Consider the following 16,891-nt stretch of genomic DNA (forward strand, 5'->3'; position numbering starts at 1 on the left):
TAACAAGGAAAAAAGAAGGCAAACCATCACAACCCGCACCAAGATTAACATTGAGAGAGTTGATGTGACTGAGTACAGTAGATAAGTCAAAATGAAAAGTAGATAAGTTACAAGAAGAAGTATCTGTATTAGAGATAGAAAGGTTAATGGTAGAATCACTATTGAAAGTGGAGTCAAAATAGTCAGCAAAAATGGTAATAGTATTATATTATTCTAATGTTAATGATCAGCATAATAGGAAAAAGATCTCAAAAACCTATTTACGTACACTATGTACGTACATATGTATGTACGTATATGTAGGTGTGTGTACATTATTTGTTACTAGTTTATGGTATTCCATTGTAATTTTTTTTCTTCCTCCTTTTTATTTTAATTATAAAGGTCATTTTTAATGACCTTATAAATAAATAAATAAATAAAGGCGCATTGGAGTTACCTTGTAGGCCTTCTTGGTATGAAATTAAAGATAATGATAAAAAAATAAATTGTTATCGGCCAATGACAAATCTTGCGACATTCGTATAGACTCGTGTCTATATAAGCGTGTATTAATTACATTCGATACGAACGATAGTTTTTACGTCATGGAATTTGATGGGGGAAAATCCGTTATAAATATGTTTTGGATGCTGAGATGGTCGTGGAAAAGGCGGAAAAATGCGAACGAAGAAGCGCCTATTGTGACGCGTTTCATTGTTCGTTCGGTCGTATTCATTCACCCGACAATTGCTAGTATCACAATGGAGGAAAGGGGAGATCTATGGAACCTTACCTCCCCCCCCATACATACACGTCCTATGGACCCCCATAAACGGGAATATAGATTTTTACCGTTTTCATATTGAACTTTGCCGCAGAATAGTGATGCTATTGAATTCCATTCGGACGACTCGGCAAGTTTTCCTCGCGTTACGCTGCTAGAGTACTTGCTTGTGGTCGGAAAATTATGGGGAAGTGGTAATGGGATCGAACTAGTCGATTTGTATGAGTTTCGATGTTTTTTATATTAAAAAAATTGTCGACTATTATAAGAGTCATTTATATTAATTAACAAGCGTAAATAACAACGTTAGTTGGATAAGGTGAAATAAGCTCACTAATTAATACATTTATATGTATATATTTCTATTGGTTTTACCCGGCTTCGTTCGGTATTTGTAATATAAACCGCTTAAACATAGCTAGTCTAATAGTAAATATTTTATTAAATTTATTTGAATAGTTTTATTTTATTTAAATATATTTGAATATCCATTTGTTTTTTATTAAATTTAACGTCACGGATTCTACGAATCAAAATTTATATACATACATACCTAGATACAAAATCTCTTTCAAAATTATATATTACATACATAGGTGTAGATATGTATATGATTTGTATCAGATCGAAATTGATACAAGCTGTGTAATATTTTCAATGATGAATTACTTTATTCAAAAACTACATACATATGTAACATATATACATACATACATATGTATGCATTTTAAAATTTTCAATTCGTAGTGAAAAAGTCAATATTTTCGGTTGACGGACGGGTTTGGTGCATCCGCTCTAAAATCGCCAGATTAACAGAACGGCAGCTTTAAACGTAATTCTCGTTTTCTCGAATGATAGATTGCACATCAGATGACGAACCTTTCGATGTGTACAGATGAAATTATTAAAAATGAGTTAGATCTTTTTGGCGAGTTTAATAAGGCAAGATTCGGAACTTATCGAATCTTCCCTTATTAAACTCGCCTGAAAGATCCAACTCAATTTTAATAATTACCATTTTAATAATTGCATCTGTGCACATCGAAAGGTTACCCGTCATCTGATGTGCAATCTATCATTCGAGAATACGAGAATTGCATTTAAAGCAGCAGTTCGTTAATCTGTCATTCAATTTGTGTGGCGATTTTAGAGCGGATGCACCGCATCCTGACGGACTATTGATTTCATGGACACTTGGCTGACAAACGCTTTGCCGAATGTATGCATATTAGGCCGATGGACTTTTGGCTGAACGTACAATTGACCGAACGTATTTTGACTAGGCTGACGGATATTTGGCCGAATGAAAATTTTAATAGCTTAAATTTATCAAATTTTTATAATATGTCAAATATTATATGATTTCTGAATCTCTTTTTAGTGGGATTTGAATAATTTTGATACACAATTAATAATTTTTATCGTTATATACATATATAAAAAAGCGTTATTTTTCAAAATCGATCAAAGTACAAAATTATTTGAAAAATGTATTGGGCGGCAGCAATTAAAAACGTATGTGTGCGTCATTATTTAATTTTGTTTTATTTTTATTTTTATATTATTTTTAATAAAGCAATTACATTATAATTAAAATAAATTAACAGATAATTGACAATGATATTTTATTTATCCCCTTTTCCATCACATCAACATCATTAACAGCCATTTACCATCCTCTGCTGATTAAAAAAAAACAAGGCAATTGCAAATATCAATCGGCCAAACATCCATCGGTCTAATGTCCGTTCAGCCAAAAGTCCATGCACGATATTTTGTAATAATACATACATATATAATACATTTTGATTGATGCGTGGTTTAACGATCTTACAAAAAAAACTGTTTCTTGTAAAGGTCACTTATGTAAATTTATAATATATGGATTTTAAGTTATGGCGTTTTAACCTTATATCATGAGCAAATAAACACATATGTACATGCAGACATGATGTATTAAATACATATAACATGAGAAATAGAAATACAACGCGAAAGTTCTCAGATTACTGTACTAGAGAGGCACATACACATGCTTATCGTACATATTTACATGTATACATATTACATACATATATTACACTAGAAATCTCTAACATATCGAGAACGTGCTGGGCGTGTAGCACTAATGGATTCTTTTGTATGAATGATTTACTTCCTTTCTCGGAATCAGGTGAACAATTAACCTTTTTAATGGACCATACACATTTTCCTTAAAAGCCATAATTACACATATTATTTTATATCTTACATACATATGTATATACATACATATACGTATTCTATGGTTCCCGGAAAAATGCACTACATTGCACTGAATAGTGGCGCTGTTTCGAGAAGTCCTAATTTGCAAAGGCGCTCAAAAAGAACATACAAATTAGAATTCCACAAAAAAAGGTTAGCACCCTCGGATAGCATACAAATACCCCCTTGACACTTTTTTGTAGAATTCTTTTGGGTTAGTTCTCCTTGAACATCTAGCATGCATTTGTCCAGTCACTATATTCTATATATACATCTATCTTACTTACATATATACATAAGTATTAAATTAGCATCATGTCAATATTCAAATTGAACAAAATTGCTATGCATACATATAATTCTAAAGTCTGCATGTAATTCATATCATAACATGAAAAATTTCTTTGTAAAACAATATTTGAAATTCATATTGTCAACACGGTTTTGTGTCAGTCATTGTTAAGCTAAGGATATTTTTGCAAAGAAGAGTATCCATGTAAAATTGATAAAGACGCAGAATATTCAAATAAAAAAAGCATTTTCTTTCTGGCGGAAACGTAAAATGAACATATCGCATCAAAATGTTTGTTTACGCATGTATGATATGTATTTATGTAGGTAGGAACTTCCCTCGATGACTGGTATGAGTGAAAAGTGAATATGTCAGAATACGACGGGTGACAGGTGAAAAATGAATACGGCCGAGCAAAGATATATATGCAATGGGGATTTGATACGACGAATAGATTCAGTTCGCATGATTTTGTCATAAGCGTATCGTGCTGCTTTCAATTTCACGCATAAAAAGTTTTTCAGCAAAATCTGCGTGTGTATTCCAGACACGTTTGGTTCGAGGGAAAAGGCAAGACAAGAGGGCTCTTCGGGTATCCGACCCACGGAAAGAGGGCGTTTTTCTCGAAAGAAAATCGCAACGATCGCTTTTTCGAAAGATTTTCAACGAGTCTTTGTATTCAAATATCACAACACTTTCCAAAAATACTGACGAGTGACTGGGGTAAAATTATGCATGAGAAATCAATTAAACGAAATACATAAACATATGAAAGAATACAAATATTTGAAGATCAGCATACTTTATATGGCAATCGAGAACGTAGAAATGGTATGTAATATTGAAAATGCTTTTATGGTGGGTGAATTTAAAAAGTAGAGTGATGTTAAAGTCAAAAAAGGATTATTTAATTAATGTAAATATTTCAAAATAATAAACACGAACTTAAAACTAATCTAATATATAATTTTGAAAGAGACTTTGCATATATGTACATATGTATGTATATATGTAACCTTGGTTCGTAAACAACACATTCGATTATTTTTTTCGATTCATTGGCGCCGATTCGATTTTTTTTCGATTCAGGGGGCAAAGGCCCAGAGGGCTAAGGCACCGAGGGCGAAGACTCCGGGGGGGGGGGGGGCGCCAGGGGCAACGGCGCTGAGGGTGAAGGCACCGGGGGGCCGCCGGATTCTGGTATACATATAATTTCGAAAGAGGCAGTCAATTTAATAAAAAAAAATGAGTATTCAAATAAGTTTAATAAAATGTTTACAATTAGATTAGTCATGTTTAAGCGGTTTATATTAAAAATACTGAGCGAAGGCGGGGAAAGCTACTAGTAAAAAATAAAAGTCAAATTCTACCGACCGCAATACGCACGAACAATGTTGTATTTCTTGACTAAAATACAATGCGAAACTGAAACGAAATGTAATTGGTCAAGTGGAGGGTGAATGCGATAGCATGTACATTTTACGTAAGTTTCCTGGAAGGTCGGTTCGAATGTAGTACAAATAATGCAAATTTAAAATATATGTATGTACATATATTTAAAACATGATACATGAAATGTGAAAGAGGGTTTTGCAAACAATAGTCATTATTTAAACAATATGATTTTATACTTAACCAGTGTTGTACGCAATGATTTCAACGGGTGTTTTTGGAAAGGAATTAATACATAAATTAAATTTAAGTTATATGTTATGTATACATTTTATAAAGGTAATTTATAGGTGCGCGAGTATATTGATAGTAAAAAGTCCACTGCGCTCATTATATCCTTGCTGATTCAGCCCGTTTGCCAACGTCCAAATGATGAATGAGTATGTGTGTACGCTTTTGTACTTGCTTCGGCGCATCTAACGCTGAAGTCACCCGTTCAAACCCAGGCGCTCAATATCAGGAGCACGTGTCAGTCGCTCAGCACCAGTTCCCCCATTCCCAGCGTCTCCTTGAACCGATTGGTCGTCACGTCACATGACGATCATTTATAATATTGGCCAAAATATTACTCTTTCGACAGTTAAAAATTTGAAAATGTGAAGTTTACTTTTCCATCATAAAATTTTTCTTTTTTCAACTTTTACTCGTATCGCCACCCACTACATATATACATTTATATGTATGTAGGTACATATATCATCATCGTTTAAAATCATTCTCCATCTAGTGCTTCTTTAATACGCTTCATTTCGTCCAAAATATAAAATTGAGCCTTTTTAAGTAAGTGGCATAAGTCCATTTTTCTTCATTTCAAGAAACATTTTGCAAAAAATTAAATATAATGGTTTGCTTTTAACAAAATTTAAAAATATAGGTGGCCTGTAATACGTTTATTCTGCTTTTCTGAGATTCTGAACATATTAAAAGTACATAGTTATAACAATTTGTGAATTGAGTCAAACAGAAATAGTATTTTTGGAACTGTAAATTGGACTTCCGCCACTTTCAAATATATAACGGCTTATATGTTGAGAACCAATCGGTGGCAGTTTGGTTTCTGTTCTGATTAAAATCGTTTTTTATTCAAATTTTTTTCAATGGATGAAAATCCGGATCCTGGCTGTTTCAATTTTTCATTTTTTTTCCGTGTTTTTCAGTGCTGTGTAGTTGAAGTTAGAATCGTAAAAAATCAACCAACTCCGACACATTTTTAATGTTTTATTTATTTAAGTCAAACATAAATAGTATTTTTGGAATTGAAAATTGGATTTCCGCCACTTTAAAATATTATGGCTCAATAAATTAAATTAATTATGATTACTTTTCATGATAATAATATGAAGCGCATCAACAGAGTTGTACCTAGTTTCTTTCATTAATTTGAAAATCTGGACCATTTTTGCATTATAAGTCTCGATGGTCAAAAATAAAGAATAATATGTTTATGCAGAAGAATATGTAGCATACCGATATATGTTAAATATTTTTGTTGCGATTTTTCAACGTCCACTTATAAATATTGTTTTTGTTGAAAAACGCAAGAAATTTTTTTCGTATCACCAAAAGAAAAAAAATTAAATTGAGTTTTGAGTTACATCGTCGTCAGCGAAGCGAAACTTTCCAATGATAATACGTGTGCTGAATTTCACAATGCAATACATCGTGGGCGTGTTATACTTCAATATAAATCTTAGATGAAAATTTAAGGCTCGCTTACCGCATAGGCTGAATTTAGATTCTCGATACGGTTTTCGATAAAGTTATATTAAAAAATAACAGCGAAAACTCAGCACGTCGTAAGACTAGCGATAGTGGGTAGGAGATCAATATAAGAACTTTTTTCTATGTAATAACACTCTTGCGACACACGATACGAGAATATATAAAAAATAAAATTCAGAATATCGAAATTGTAATTTGTTTTGAGAAATTTGAATTTAAGCCGTTTTCAAAGTGCTGTCCAAACATTCGAGATCAACCGCGGTGAATTTTAAATTAAAATTCATGTTTTTATTTTTGAATACAATATATAAATAGAAATTTTAATAATGGCGTTGCAACATGATTATATATAAGTGAGTAAATTAAATGAAAACAAAAGGGAAATGTTTATGCGAGGGAAAATCGCATGAATAAGCTCAAACTCAACCGGTTTCGCCACACAAAAGAAAGTTTCCTTTCAGTAAATGACAAGTATTGCTGAAAAGATTGCAGTGCTGCGGTCCGCTTTAAATTCTCTATCTATATAAAAAAATGCATTTGCATAAGCACTGCTTTCACAAAGTACGCGAAGATGAATCGGATTCAGAAGAAAGCGAACTGAATGCATTTTTATTCTTTAACAGTACAGGAAAGAACAAAAAAGCCCAACTTTTAAAGATATTGCATCGGAATAGCTATACGTTTGTATACTTTAATATCTGAAAAACGTCACAACACACATTTTATCGCATGCATATAATATGTGCTATGTATTTTTATGAAAGAAAAAAAACGGAATTCGCGGTACATCCAATTGGGCTCGTTTTATGGCATTATTTGGTAACATAAGTCACAATTTTACTTGACGTTTCTCGCCTGGAAAATATGTAAATGACTTACCTTTGCGATGGCTCTTGCTCCTCTCCCTTTTTAAAGCCTTTATTTTATTTTTCCGGAGTATTCCTTCAATTTCCTGCGCGTGTCTTCTGTCTTCTTATTTAAATAATAACGAGCGTTCAAAAGCGCCGAAAGACGGATTCCATTTTTTTTATTATATTATTCTATATATGTATGTATATATATTTTTTCAGTAATTTATATAATAATTAGCTTTGAAAATCATGTCAATTTTCAAACGGAGATAATAACGTTTTATGTTTGATGTATTTTATTTTCACCTAAGAAAAAGACATTAATTAAATTCTGAATTTACTGTAATCTTTTGTCAGAGACGCAAAAATATGTACTTATGTATATATGTACATTATATTGCTAGCAGAATTGAATTTTAAAATCTACCGATGAATGAATTAGTTTTGTGTGAATTTCGGATGTACATTGCGGAAAACTGTATTAATATTTATTTAAGAGGGATAAGTAGAGGTCACGTTTGCTTAGCGAATTCAAATCAAGGGACCACAATAGGATTATAATAGATTAGTGAAGTGTAAGTGGTCATCATGCTTGGTCCGAATATTAACGCAGAATAACTGGATTCAAAGTGAGGGATTAATGTGCTTTTAGCCACTACAAACTAATAAGGCATAAATCATATAGAATAATTCAAAACCAAATTACATCAGCCGAAACTCTTACAGGAACTAAAAGAAAAACAGTATTAAAACACGATCGTTACAGAAAAAAATTGATTTGATCCTTTATTTGAAACCATTAATGTCAAGAAATCCCTTGAAAAACATATTCATATCTAAGCTACACAACTATATTAGTCAAATAACAAATAAAATGTGATCTATATTTACATATACACTGTAATCCTCGCTTGCTTTTGGGACACGTCGAATTTTCCGCACCAAATCATATTACAATTTAATTTATTTCATTATCATAATATATATACACAAACGATGTTTTATTCAGATTTATATCACATTATTGAACCGGAAAGATATGTTATAACTGCAATATAAATAAAATCACACTATGTATGTATTTATGTATATGTATATTAAAAAAATCAAATAAAATAAAACAATGCCTTCACACATGATTCGTATTATTAAGGAGTGTTTAAGTGAATTAAAATTTTTATTATTATTTTTTCAATAGTGTTATTCAAAAGTCGTGCGTCAGTGCCGTTGCATTTAAACCGTGCGTGACGAGTGCTAGAATGTGAACGCGCACTGTGATACTAGCGTGAGGAGACAGCAAGTCTTGATTAGTAAAGTCAACAGAGATCCGAGATGATGTACAGGAGATGAGTGACTTCTTGGTGCAGCATCATCAGACATCACGCTAGATGCGACTACGACGACACCAGGAATCCCTAGACGTCCTGACGTCCCTGCACTTCCGGTTGAAGCTACACCCCCTCGGGATCCTCCCGGTGCACTCCTGCCCAGTTCAGATTCAGGACACGTGGCTGCCATCTATCGCAAAAGATGATCAGATTATTAACGAGACACTAGATCAAACTTTACCAAAAGGAAATAGAACAATTTGTAAAACGCATCGCATCCCCGGAGCATAATAGTGATATGTTCGTATGAACCAATTTATCAGGGTAGCGTTTTATATGTCGCAATAAATCAAACAGATCGAATATGAAAATAATAACTATTCATATCACTACTCCAGTTGACTGTCTGTTGATTGTAAGTTCCTTTATATTTTATTTTATACTAATATTCATTTAAATGGGCAATTAATAGACTTCACCGATGTGCTCTGAAGAAGATATATCAGATGATTGCATAAGGTCATACCCGATTACAGTTGAAATACACTAATCAAAATCGGGCACGAACTTATGCAGTGATCTAATAGTATGTGTACATATAAATAAATAAACAGATGATATATTTATAATAGTTCTACAATAGTGGTTTGAAAATGTGTAATACTATAAATGAATAATAGATAGAATGCATTTCGAGATGTTTGCCTTAGAATGGCCCAAAAAGTATACAGACAATAAAACTTGTGTCGTCTTTGAAAAGTGCACGTTCGGAATACAAATATGTACAACTGGTTCAACTTTTCGACGTTGAAAAATTTTATATTGTTTTTAAAAATAATAACAAGTTTGTACAATAGCTTTACAAACAGTTCGCAGTATTGCATAAAAAGCTATTAAAAACTGTACTGTGACTGTTTTTCTAGACAATGGTGGTGGTAATTTATATTAGATTTATTATATAATGTGCCCTTTCTCTGAAATTATTATTATTAACTCATTATGGACCGTCCAAATTTTCTTTAAGCTCTCCATTAAGGTAACGGTAAAAATAATAGGTTTTGTAAATTAAACATTACTCCCAAGCCTTACTGTTTATTAAATTGAAAAGTGAAATGCATGTTTTTTATAGTTGTCTTACACTGGATGACTAATCAGATAAGTATTTCTCACACTGTGGTGATTGCAGTATTCAATTTTGTCTAAAATTTATAAACATACATTTCAATATATTTTCACGTTATCTATTATTAAAGTTATCTATTTTAAAGATCATTGTGCCATTCATTTTAATGAAAGATTCGATTTGAGAAGTATGTATCCTATGGAGAAATAATAGAATGAACCTTGTTAAATAATCAGTCATGTTTGTTATAAGAGTATTTGAAATCATTTCTGAATATTATTGATAAATTCCTTGAAAAAAATTTCAAGCCTTAAACCATAAAAGTATATATTTAAAAAAAATTATTTATCGATATTTCGAATAAAAGATACGCTGGTATGATATCTATGAATGTAAGTTTAAGAAAAAACGAAATTTGAATGAAATTTTATTAAAAACACAGCGTGTGTTTACGTTCCATAGTGAGTTAAGCGTAGGACAAAAACAAGTATACTATTAAAATATTCAAAAGTAAATATTTCTACTAGGATTTTCCGATCTACGTGGAAGTAAAACGAACTCCAGAGAATTTGTCGAGAAAAGCATTGACACATCGTGTTGAAGTCAGAGAAATGTAATAATAATAGGAGGGCACTTATGAATAAATAATTGTGGTCAATATTACGCGGTACGTCTATAAATACGCTACAACGCACGGAATACAATAGGATCAATTTACTTATAAAAATCTATCCCATGTTGTTTATTGTGTGTGTTTGAATGTATTGTGCAATTTTTCCTATCTTGCGAGTAAAATAAACAAACATAGAAGCTTTTATCGGACATATGTATGTACGTCGAGCACCAAGCATCAAATACGACTGATGCTAAAATTATTTAGGATTGTCTGTGGACAATGGTCACTTGACAACAATATGACACCTAAAGCCACTCTATTAATATAACATTTCTCTGTTTGAAGTCACTTAATGACAGTATCTTCAAATAGTATGGCATACATATGCAGTTTGATATTATTTGAGCTAGCGAACATTTACTTACACACGAGTAGTTCCACGACATATCAAAGCCGCGCAAACGGCATAAAAATTCACAATTGAACCGGCAACAATGATGCTTTTCAAAACGCGTGCTATGCGAGATCTTATCTCGTTACGTTACACCTTTCGAACAGATGATCCCGTAAGGGTCGTACGTACGAACGCTCATTCAATATGGAAATACGCGTCGCTCGATGCACGCCGGCATCCACCCCAAACCACCCACTGCACTAGGATGCAGTGGCTCAGTAGTGCATCTATCCACGAACGAGAGGTCAAAGGAGACAGGGGGGAGGGGTGGGATTTCAGAATTGGATGCTTACCTGTGGCTGTGTATAGTTGTCTGGCTCGTCGCACCTGGCCGCTTGGTCGCCGAGGCACGCGATGTACGCGACAGCGTGTGGTATGTAGCTCTGTTCGAACGTGCCCGAGAACAACACTGTGGCCAGGGGACCTGTGTGCAAACACGTATATACTATACATATGAATTTATGAAATATATGCATGAAAAAAGGTTGGGAGCCGCTTGCTTAAGTCGCTTATCTCGCATGTCGAGCGCGCGCGCGCCGCATCGCGATCATTTGTCAACTTCATACGTGTGCACGATTCCATTGGGTATACTCACTCTGTGTAATGTGTGTGTGTGTTGTAGGGGGTGATTTGTGTATATAATGTAAATGCACTATTTGTATCTCTCAGGGGATTTAAAAGTCGAAGGATCCAAGTGACTGAATGATGCTGCTTTATTTCTGTACATTATATACATTGCAATAGCACTGGTATTAATATTCCGTTTGATACAGACATTACTAACAAACTAAACAGTAGCTAACTAACACACTTGTGAAGAGTCTTGGTCATCGACTAATACGAGAGAGTATTTAGTTAATATAATGTATTAGATGTATTATGAGCATTTATAAGAATTGTAAATAGGTTTTTGAGCTCTTTTTCCTATTATGCTGTACATTAACATTCGAATAATATAATACTATGATTACTAACCAAATTAAATTAAATTGTAAAATAGAAAATGATCAGTAGATCAGTAGCTATTATAATAGATATAAGATTGTGAACATAATTTCGTAATAATAAAAAGCATTTAAAAATCAAATAGCACTGGTAGAACTATTGAATACCAGTACATATACATATAGGTTATTTTAATTTTATTTATTTTATTGTCACAAATCAATACACACTCGCCATTACAGATTTGCTCCAAAGCGACGGGTTAATGAAATACATAAACAACCAGAAATCAGAAATACAGTAATACATACATATACAATCAGAATATATAGAATATAACAATTAATCAGAAATAATAATCATAGTGACATCTATGGATTTCAGATTACTGTGTATAATTAATACAAATTATACACAGGCAGATTTTTGTGACAACAGGATTAGATTTTTTAATACCAATTTTCAGGAACCGTTTCAGCAATGATCAGATAAAATTGGCAAACTCTGATAGAGAAACGATCGATTTGGAGTCACAAAACCCCCAAATCTAACCAGCAGTGGCGAGGACACGAACCTATGACCTCAGTGATGATAAATATATACGCTATCACTAAGCCAAACTGGCTAATGGTTATGCTGGTTATGGGTAGGGATTGCAATTCCGAAATTACCGATATCAGTAGTATCGATATTTGACTTTAAAAGCCTTTGGTAATACCGGTATTAAAAAAATAAATACCAATAGTATCATTTTTTTTCAAATTCGTACGTGTTATGTGTCGAAAACGATATCTCCATGGCTAAAAACTACGAAAACGACCGATGTGTATATGTCACAGTGAAATTATATTTCAAGTGAAAATAAGTTTTCACTGAATTTTCAGGGTTTGATTTATTCACTTAAGATTAGATTGCTAGGGTTGTTATTTTTTAAGGGTTATGATAGGTTAGGTTAAGTAAGGGTTGGCCCTATTCATTTAAGATTGGGTTGTTAGGGTTAAATTTATAGAGTTAAACCTTGTAAATTCATTGTTTGATACATTTTTACCGCTTGAATTAGTGAAAAAATATTTTTACTAGTGAAGAAAATGTCTTTTGTAAATAAAATACTGATTTTTTTAATTACGTACATACATTGAAAATGTGATAAAATATATTATTTGGAACCTTTTTTAGTACGATATATATGTACATACATATACAAATGATGACACGACAGGGACGGGACTACTTTTCTAATTAGAGTATGAAAAAAAATTTTTTTTCTTTCAACAACAACTAAACCTCCAGTTGATGGTTGACTCTTCGTTTGCATCTCCAGTGAGCGATAATTGGGTATCTGATAAGCTTAAGTCGGAATTGCAAAAAAGCTAAAAATTACACAAAAAAAAGAAACATTATAATCCTTTATACCTGCGTATAAAGGATTATACGTACCTACTTTACTTTTATACGCAAGAATAAAGGATTATACCTACCTACTTTAAAATTTTGAAAATAACCGAATAAATATCAAAAGTACCGGTAATACTGATAACGTTATTTTTTATTTCGATAATACCGGTATCGGAAATTCCATGGGCTTAAAGTCCCAGCAAAAAAAAGCTGCTGGCGAGGTCTTTTGGTTATTAAAAAAAACACAAATCGACCGTCTCTTGTTAGAATTTTTCAATTTTTCGATCTTCAATGTTGCGAAAGATCCAAAAAATCGATATGCTTCCACGCAGTTTATCGCAAATTCGAGATATTCGCATTTCAAATCTAATAAATGCTATCTATGTTACTAACGCATTTCTCGCAAATTTGCTGTGTATCAAAAATTTGTTGTCTCTATTTGTATGCACTGTAATGTTTGGAAAATTGTCCCCGTGGGGTAATTTGTGTCATGGCACATATGATTTATTTATGTAAAAATAAAATAAAATAAAATATGGACATTCGGTCGGAGCGAAGAATTAGATTTCCCATGTTGGACGTGGTGGGCTTACGTAGGATGTTAAACTAAAAAAAATCATCGATTTTAATCAATATCCAGTGCCTCCACTGAACAATTTATCTCTACAAAAATCATAAAAAAACTGGATGTTTTTAGTCGATCAGTTATGATTAACAAAAATTCAAAGATGCCGTTTTACTAAAAATTATCATACAAAGCGACAGAAGCTGTCTATTAATAATGACAAGAAGAAAACGTATTTTTTTTTCTTTTCATTATTAATTATTTTGAATATAAAAGTTGTTGAAAGCTTCTACGGATGTCTAACTTTATTTTAAATACAAAAAATGCCGAAAAAATATACAAAATTTATGAAATGTAAGCAAGCTGAGACACACATAAATATAATATACACAGACTACTATGTATGGTCAGTGTTGCTGTACGGATGCTATTAGTGGTAAGCTTGAACAAGAGTCCTTTGAAATGTAGTGTTACCGGAGAATGCTAAAGGTCTCATTGAAGGAACACACGAAGAATGAAACTGTTTCAAACTACTTAAAAAGAGAGCTTCTTGATACGGTAAAGCGCCATAATATAGAATATTTTGGCCACGTTATCATGGCTCAAAGTGTCACCTTCTACAGTCAATAATATAGGAGAAAGTAGAAGACAAACGGTGACTTGGGAAAAAGGGTTTTCTTGGCTCCGGAACAGTCATGGATGGGCTCAGGTCATGGATGGGAAGTGGACTCGAGAAATTGTTTCAGCTTGCCCATGATAAGACAGAAATTGGATAGGCTATAAATATTGTCTGACCATCGTCTACGTATGAATATGGATTTGGCATTAGAAGAAGAAGACATATGACTGTATTTTCGTTAATACACATTTCGTTAATTCAAATGTGTATATTTTATATTTAAAAATATATATAAGAAATGAATAATATTGTATGGGTTTTATGGAGCTCCAGTACAAAGCGCGCCACGCTCACAACGGGAATTTGTATGACGAAAGCGGTCTTTACATAAAATCGTCAATTTTTCATGATTCCGTTGTTATTTTGATTATAAAAGTTGTTGTGAACTACTTTAAGTATATATATATATATATATATATATATATATATATATATATATATATATATATATATATATATATATATATATATATATATATATATATATATATATATATGTATTAATTTTAAATAAAAATGTGTGAATTTAATGTAAAATATATGCCGGGAAAAATGTCATGTTAGGACGTAATTCAATTTCAATGTAAACGTATGTATGTACTTATTGGTTTCTATACATTTATCTATAAGCTGTCCATTGGAATTTATAAGCACATTTGTTTTAAACCTGGCTGGCATACGTGTTTTCATTTAGGTCGATGTCGGATACTCTTGATTGCGGTTGAGTGCATTTGAAAATGTAATAAAAATTAATGCTTTCAAGTTCAAATCGATTTCAATGCGTGGTGTTAGCTGTTCATTTATTCCACAAAACGTGGACTAGCCACTAGGGATTGCAATACCGGTATACTGGTTTACCGGTTAATCGGCGAAATTTCGCCATCGGTAAATACCGGTATTTACCGTAAACTATTTTATCGCGAATTAAGTACATACATATACAGGCATATAATTAAATTAAAAATCGATGAAAATGGTGTATTGTGAATAAGGTTTTCTGGAATTTGTTTATTTTCAATATTACAACACAGGCTAACCAAATCGTAGTAAATGCTATCAGACGGTTGTTTCGATCTGTACAGTATGATTCGAAGTACAGTATGATTTTTATGCAATTTACTAAGTGGATTTGCCTCAGATACATATAAAAGGGTTCAAGTTGCTTAAAAATAAGTCCAAAATACGACTGTTGAAAAACCCGACGTGCTGGAAAAAAGATACGTAATCAGTAGGAAAAATCTAGAAGAATCGACTTATTTGATTCATTTAACATTCAAAAAGTTTAATTTTGTATATCAGTTAAATTCTACTGGTATGATTGATATTTATTTATTTATTTTTACACACATATTTTTTACATACATACACCCAGCGCAAAACGAAGCTTACCAGTTGCATCACATGCAAATAACGATATATTTTTAAAGACTAGGAAAAGAATTTAAAATAACAGTTTTCGTATTATTTTCTACAACTCCTCTTCATCAATATGCAGCAAAAAAAAAGCGATTTCGTCAATAGATAACATTATGAGGGGAATCATTGTAAATTTGGAGTAAAAATGATCATTTTTTTTATACCTGGAGTAGATTTCATAAATCAAAAAATCGATAAAAACGGATTTTTTTTTTCTTTTTCAAGCTTCTCAACATATCAAGGGGACTTCAAATAATAGTAGGGAATACAAATAAAAATATTTTTTTATTTTAATATTTAATGGGACCCCCTTTGTTTTTAATAAATAGTTTTATTCGTTTAAGTAGTGATTCATATTAGTTTTTTAATAATTCATCACTAATTTCATTGTAGCATACATCATAAATAATGTATTTTAATTATTTTATCGTTTTTGGTTTCTTATCTCTAATTTTTTTGCCTATTTTGCTTCAAATATTTTCGATTATATTTAGATCCGAGCTGTTTCCTGGCCATTCAATGGAGTTTATACCTAAACTATCTTTATCTTGATCGATATTTAAACAAAAACTAAATGGTGATATACCAATGCATTAAAAATAATTAAAATAATTGTGAAAAAAATTTGAATACTCTAAAATTTTGAACGATGCGCCGGTGCTGAATCATCGTGAAAGACAAGATCCTTAACCATTTCCGGTAAGCCTTCTAATGTAGGAATAACGCTTTTGACGATGATTTTTTTATACTCCTGTGAGTTGACTATCCCATCTAGTTTAATGATTGACCGAACACTATACCGTGTGATGGCCCCCAATACCATACCATGGCGAATGTTAAACAGTCAGCGCTTAGCACGATTATTTATAGCGTTCACCTGATTTTCGTCGTACTAGCGCCATCCCATCTGATCCAATCAGGTTGAATTTGGATTCATCTGAAAAAGTAATCGTCTCCCAATCTTGAACTGTCCAATTTTTCTTCTCTTTGGCCCACCAAAGACGAGTATCCTTCATTTTCTTCGTGAGGAGGGTTTTTTTTTG

General features: G+C 32.3%; 1 protein-coding gene across 1 annotated transcript in view; it reads right to left on the reverse strand.

The window, feature by feature from the left end:
* Positions 1-8,089: 8,089 nt before the first annotated feature.
* The window catches only part of LOC143918111 (alkaline phosphatase-like), a 47,798-nt gene continuing 38,996 nt past the window's right edge, over positions 8,090-16,891 (reverse strand). Inside the window, exons 11-12 of the mRNA XM_077439821.1 lie at positions 11,142-11,272; positions 8,090-8,845 (exon numbers count right to left, since the gene is read on the reverse strand). Coding sequence (XP_077295947.1) covers positions 8,582-8,845; positions 11,142-11,272 — 395 coding nt within the window. The 3' untranslated portion in view covers positions 8,090-8,581. The remainder of the gene's footprint in view (positions 8,846-11,141; positions 11,273-16,891) is intronic.

Source organism: Arctopsyche grandis, chromosome 10, assembly GCF_051622035.1.
Source record: "Arctopsyche grandis isolate Sample6627 chromosome 10, ASM5162203v2, whole genome shotgun sequence".
In the NCBI taxonomy this organism is placed as follows: domain Eukaryota; kingdom Metazoa; phylum Arthropoda; class Insecta; order Trichoptera; family Hydropsychidae; genus Arctopsyche; species Arctopsyche grandis.